This window comes from Tachypleus tridentatus, chromosome 8, assembly GCF_004210375.1.
Source record: "Tachypleus tridentatus isolate NWPU-2018 chromosome 8, ASM421037v1, whole genome shotgun sequence".
In the NCBI taxonomy this organism is placed as follows: domain Eukaryota; kingdom Metazoa; phylum Arthropoda; class Merostomata; order Xiphosura; family Limulidae; genus Tachypleus; species Tachypleus tridentatus.
Genome location: NC_134832.1, coordinates 92,912,339 through 92,919,372, shown reverse-complemented (window position 1 = coordinate 92,919,372; position 7,034 = coordinate 92,912,339). Strand labels below are relative to the sequence as shown.

The 7,034-nt window shown below is 32.1% G+C and overlaps 1 protein-coding gene across 1 annotated transcript; it reads left to right on the top strand.

Annotated features, from left to right (window-relative positions):
- Window positions 1-844: 844 nt before the first annotated feature.
- Window positions 845-3,775, top strand: LOC143222951 (uncharacterized). Its single transcript, XM_076450186.1, has 2 exons — window positions 845-1,108; window positions 3,429-3,775. The coding sequence occupies exons 1-2, from the start codon at window positions 862-864 to the stop codon at window positions 3,500-3,502; spliced, it is 321 nt and encodes a 106-aa protein (XP_076306301.1). The 5' UTR covers window positions 845-861; the 3' UTR covers window positions 3,503-3,775.
- Window positions 3,776-7,034: the final 3,259 nt, after the last annotated feature.

The window sequence follows — 7,034 nt, the reverse complement described above, 5'->3', positions numbered from 1 at the left end:
TACAATGTCCACAGAAATATTTTGAGTTTTTATAGTCTCTGTTAGTTAATGTGCAAGAGCTTTTGTGCCAATATCCAAGAAAGGTCGTCTTACGTCAGAGAAAGTGCTATGATAAGGCAGTGAAGTAATGGATGTACCGATGCACCAGGTGAAGCTCAAGTAGTATTTCTTTTCACCGAAATATACACACGTTTAACAGTGTTATTCAAGGGTAGTAACAGGATATTTACAACTTTAAGAATAATGATGAACAAAGGTAACTTGAGAGATAACATTATCGGGTTTTTTACCACGTTTTATGCGAAAACTTGCACATATTCAAACCAAAAATTAAATTCATAATAAATAAAATAACACCGTGAGAAGATAGAAACTCATGATATGCTTATATACATGGTTCATCGATCTTACAACCAATTTAATGATTCGTCGTAACTGTTTTCCTTTCTAATGAAAATGATAAGAAATGCATATATATTTAAATTCCTTGAAGTAGCCCTTCCATTGGCACAGCGGCATGTCTGGGGACTCACACTGTGGTGGACAGAGCACAGATATTCTATTGTGTAGCTTTGTGGTTAATTTTAAAGAAACAAACAAATCCTTAAAGTGATAATACTTTATATTAAAGTGCTGTTAGGAATTGGATTGCGATAAAGTGTTTAAAAATCAGAAGCAGAAATAAAGTAAAATAAAATTGTAAAATTTTATCAGAAGAATAAAAGTGCCACTGTTGTATTCTAAAAGGTGCCCTTTTTTATATCCGCTCTTTTGCAAAATTATTTGTTCAGTAGACTTACAATATAACAAAAACCAATTTCTTTAAATTGATAGTTTCTATATAAAAACATAGGTGGCGCTATGGTTATAATGGCGGCTGTAGTGAGTCTTAAAGTTTTGAAAAACGACGTTGAAAAAATATGTATTGAAGAATTTGCATTTCATTCTTCTAGTACTTTGAAATGTTCAAGAGAAAAATTAAAAAGCTTGAGCGGAGCAATCACTACAGTGCAGAGAAGAGCAAATGAAGACTTAACTAGTCTTATAAATCAGGAAAAAACTTCGAATGAAGTCAGTGATGAACAATACCATTCATTAAAAAGAGAAGGTAAAACGTGAATCAACCTAACTTTATTTTAAATTTAACATAAAAGAAAGAAATTATACTTCTTACAGGCTAAGTTATCATGTTAAAATAAAAAATAAAATTAGCTGACGAACTTTCCATCTCTTTAATAATTAACTTTTAAATTTAAGAGCTCTTTCTCAGATGTGACTTTGCCTTGTACGTGTTTTTAAATTTACGGTAAATATTTAAATTATATTAATGATTTAATTCTAACTCTATTAGTGGACGCTTACATAGACCAAATTTTATGACGTGGAATTTGTACACGTAAACTTGTGCTAAGAGTAAATAGATTCTGTTCAGCCTTCATTTCATAATCCTGCTCTACTTGTAAATATGTAAGTACCAGAACTAAGTAGTTAAACCAGCAAGGGTCTTCACATGGATATTCAGACATATATATATCCATGGTAACATGTAAGCATCAACAAAAGTTGCCATGTTTTGCCAACTAAATTTTGTGTATTATCTTGACATACCTTTTTTCTTTTTTGACAATTATCACCAGAAATGACCAAGCACTATCCAAAGATTGTATAATGTACTCATTGCAGTATCTGCTGTATTTCAAAATTTGTGACCTCCCTGCTACTCCAAGCAAGTTTACGCAGTGGTTACCTTATCGTATATATGTGAACAATGCTTATAGGGGGCTGAGTTACATTGACTTAACTGGACATTTAGTCCAACAAACATGTTCTATATTCAACCAACAAAGTGTTGAGTTGCTATTGCTGCATTAGATCTAGATTGTCAGCACAATAGTCAAATCAACACCCAAAGGTGTGTTAGTAACCCTGTATTTTCTTTTAATCACAGTGCAATAAATGTGACCTTAGCACTACAAGTAGCATCAGTCACTTCCATGTACTCAATATACCTATGATTATTTCAGCTGATAGCCAATTGCTCATAATTGCAAAGCAACACCAGAATGTTATTCTTTGCTGGCTGGATCACTGCTGAAGCTAGTACTGCTAGATTTTTTGTAAAAGAAACTTTAACTTTTTCATGGCTTATATTACAACATTACATGTTATCGATGTATTGGACCTTATCTGGATAAGACCACAGAATGCAGTATGTGTATGTTGAGGTACTGGTTTTAACACTTCCTTTGCCACTTACATGTATGTACCCCCTTTATCCATGCCTGCTTATATAGAACTAAAAATTGGTTATTAATTTCATGTAAAACATGGATAGGGGGTCTGGACCCCTTCCCTAAATCTATGTCTGGTTATACAACATTAAAGAATATAGTTACACAGTTATAAGTTAGGAACGCAACACAATAAAAAAAATATTAAACATGCACTTCAGTTGGCATTTTAATAGCTGGTGTTAAGTGCTGTCATCCAATTGCCTTCCATTGAGTCAGTAGTTAAAAGTTGATGAGAGTATCAGCTAGCTTCAACAACAAAGACATAGGGTGCAAGTTTCATGGCAAAGAGAATCAAACTCAAGACTCAATTCATAAGCCACACTTCCTTCATTATGTAGTTTTGTGCTTAACAATTAAGAAACATAATGGCACTATTTCAGATAGTTAAAATGGTTAAAACTGTAATAATAAGAAACACTAGTTTTGACTAGTTTATTATTTTTGTGATATTAGTCAATTTATGTGGCACTAATTGATGTAATTGATTAATTTACCCAACTGTATTTCAGTTCACTGTAAGCATTAAACTGCATAAAAACAGTACAGTGTGAGTATATTTGTTTATATCTCATATATGGAATTTAACTGTCTATATCTGAAAATTGGGTAAGTTCATGTTAGTAAAAAAAAAAAAAATCACTGCAAAATATTATTTTCTGTTTGTTTGTTTTTTGGGGGAAAGGTCTTTCGAGCATTATCATAGGCCCGAAAAAGATGATCATTGAGCCTATTTTTGCTTTAATGGACTACTGGGCATTCCAAATCAAAAGATCTAAATTGCTGACAAGTGCTTTAGTTACTATGTGTTGACTGGTTTCAGTTAGTAAGATAGACAGATATTATAGTTAGACAAAGTTCATTTAATATAAATTCTTGAACTAATACTTCACAATACTATTTTTAATTTCACATCATGATGATGATTGGTTGTAATCTTTAGCAAGCTGAGCCATAAACTGTAATGATTTAATATAATGAGTTGTAAAATTTTAAAACAAACAAGAAAGTTTATTTAAATTACATTTTTATGTCATTTCTATGAAAACATTTGTCATTCATATACAGAAACTGTTAAAATGCCTATAAATATTTGACATGCTTTTCAACTTTTTTTTGGTATGTATCTTTAAATAGACAAAGAATTTGAAGAGGAAGGTGAAGATGATGATGAAGACAGTCATGATTCCAAGAAGCTGAAAACATCATAGGAAATATTTTCATAAATCAAGAGCTGAAGATGTCCATGTGAACATATATTTCTTCTTTCTGAATAATTTTACTAGTAGTTCTGTACAAAATCAAATAATAAAATTGTTGTTTGTGTAAATTATAACAAGAACTTTCCTTGTGTGGAATACCACAAGTTTATTTAACTACTTCATAAATGTATACAACACTATTATATTTTAAGAGAAGAATAATTAATGTAAAAATCACAAATATGATGTTTTAAAAGCTAAATTAAATCAGCTCCTTCTCTTGATTTTTTCCTGTTTTTTTATCTTGATGCAAAAGGCCAAGAAGTGAAATACCTTTGACACCAAAATGTTAGAAGGTAATGAACAGTAGAATAGTTGTTATGATTGAGATAGCATCATGTTAACAGTATAGTATACAAAAAGAAAGTACACAGCCCTTCGAAAGGAAGTTAACAAAAATTATGGACTTGTATTATTCAAGTTATTTTTTTGCAGTTGAGGTGACTTGCAGTAAAGTGTGATGTCATTAAACTAATATCTTGAATTTGTATCAGTGTGTGTGTGTGTGTATATATATATGTATGTGTAAGAAAACAATTCTGGTCAACAATAACTTTTCATATGATCTGAAGTAATTCTTTACAATAACTTGTATAATTATAATCTTAAGTGCATTATATTAAGATGATGTTTGAGCCTCAGTACCTTATTAAATTTCATGGCACCATGGTTTCTCATGCTCTTTCTATCAAGCTGATAGCCTTGCAGTGTAGTTTCCATTGAGAAATGTTCATTTCTAAGACTGCCATATCAAAAGCACACCACTACTATAATTCTACAGAAAGATATTTCTTGCTTATACTGTGTACTGTTGCCTAGGGCATGTGGGCAGCTCTTCCTAATGACTACTATATTCATGAAGTTTCTCATCTGTTGCGAGATGCTGCATTTTGTATACTTAGCTGAGGTACAACGTTTTCCAGGTCTCATTTTGTATAGTCCTGGGTTCTCAACTTGATCCATATTCCTTTGTTTTCTAATTTATTAACTACAATTCCCTGTAAGTATTATTTATGTTGGTAAGTGGATATTATGGTAGTAATGAGACTGTGAATGCTAGGACCAGGCTGTTTGTTCTCAACATTTTGAATATAAGTCTTTGAGGAGATTATGACATTGTGGTGCCTTGACTTTAGGGATGACCCTTTTTCAGAAATTCCAAACCCTAAATCTTGACACCCCTCTATGATCTGAGTATTCATATGACTATATTGTATTAGAACTCGTACATAATCTTCCTAAAAAGCGATTAAAAGTAATTCTAATGCATGCCATTCCACCATGCCTTTATATAAGCCACAACTGTCATGCAATTAAAATGATCTTCAATATGTAAACCCTTAAAGGTAATGTACTCAAACTCTGTAAAAATAAATTATGTTCTCACACATGGCATTATAATTCATATCCTATTTTCTGTCAATATTTATATGTCTAAGTGTTATAAGTACATTGAAGAAGTAAAAGATCTAAAAGAAACTGGCAAGCACAAGAAAAGGAATTTTTCTAAACAGTATTTTTTATCGTTTTTTATTTTCTTGATCATGCGATGTTAATATTTTATATAAGATAATATAGATATTTTTGCAGGTTATTGGTTACCTTTGTACAGATGGCTTACTTGATTTTTTTTCCTTTCTTTATTAATGATGTGAGTTTACAAACATTTGTTTTGGTGCTAATTTTTTTATGTGCAGAGAGTGCAAGGTGACAGTTCCTAACATTATATCCACAGAAACTGACCTTTCATCTGGAAGCTAACAGTCTCATAGAAATATGAAGGGAGTTCCTATAGTAATGTTACTAGTAGTATTCTGGTGTATAATAACATATAGATTCCCCATGTTATTTTCCATACCTATATAAAATGTTTTAATGCTTTCCAGTAGTCTCAGTCTCTCTGAATGCTTTCTCACTTTGTGACACAATAAGTCTGAATGCCTAAACATTGAGTTTAAATACCTGCATTGAGCAGCATATAGATAGATCACTGCTTAGTTTTTAACTCATCAACAAAACTAACTTATAAAGTCTCTGAATGCAAGTGAAGACCTACCTTAGCTTGTTATTTTGCTATACCAGTAAACATGAGGTCAGTATCGTGCTAATAGGGCTATGCCAATTTAGATATAGGGGCTTCTTTTGCAAGTTAATCAGCTTACATTTTTAGCATTGTTTGTATGCCTAGCAAATAAATCTAGGTTATGGTCTTACCATGTAGTTACTTTGCTTCCTGTCATATGTCTTGGGACCAACCTTCTCCAAATTTTATACAGTACTACCTGGAAGTTGTTTGTAAGTGTTATGTAGGTGGCACTGTTTTTTTTATGGTTCTTTGCTTCCAGCTTCATTCCTGTGCTGCTTGCGTGAAGATTGAATGTTCTGCCAGTCACATTCAGAATGTTGTTGCTCTTTTATAAGGGTCTTTTGTGGCTACTATTGTCATAAATAAGTTATAACAGGCTTGTTCTCTACAATTTCCACCAAGGTTTGTTACAACAGAACCCTGAGACGTGGTGATTAATATTTGTCAAGGTGGTGATTGCATAGCACCTGTTCACATGTAGTTATACTTCAGTTGAAGGCTCCTGTAGCTTGAGCCTTTCATGAACATCACACTAGTTGTATAAATTCAAGTATCTTTACATGAAGGCCTCACCTTGGTCTTCATCTACATGGAGTTGAAAACTGTTATTATTAAAAATGAATGGCAACAATTTTTTTGGTTCCTATGCAGAACATAACATCTTCCAGAAGTATCAGGATGAAGTATCCATAAATTGGCCTTGATGCACATTTATATTCATTTCGTGTCTCACCTTTTGGGAACTGATTACTTGTATAGAGCATAAACTTTCTATTCTGTGCTATCTTTGTAATTTGCATGAGCTGATTATTACTTTATTCACATGAACTTAGCTTGTACTGGATTGATTGGTTCTCAAACCACCAGTATTACTGTTCCACCATTATGGTGTGCTCCATCTGCAGGATTGTTACCTTGATCCACTTGTAGTTATAATGTAGAATACTGGTCATAAAAGTGGCTAACTTTCTTTTGCTGTAACTACCTATTCTGAATTTGCATGTTATATCACATGCACTTCCTATAGGATGGATTCCTGCTATGTGTTTCTTAATCTGGAAGAGTTATTACAGATTCCAACAGCCCTTAACAGATTCACAAGTTTTTAGAAAAAAAAGAAGTTATATTTTGCCTACACTTCTTTTATTTTTCTCTATTTTTGTTATTGTGAATAAAAATTGTTTTGTTACACAGTATCCAGTCTTTTCAGACTTTGTACTAATCAGAAAATTTAAGTTTATTTCATGAAACATGCTGTTGAATCATGTTTTATTATTCAGATACTACTCAATCACTCTTAGGGAAGTTAGTGCACCTGAGAATACTACTGGTATAAAGGAAATTTGATGCCATGAACCCAAGATTTATTGTTGCAAATCTTTTTCTCTTGAAAAA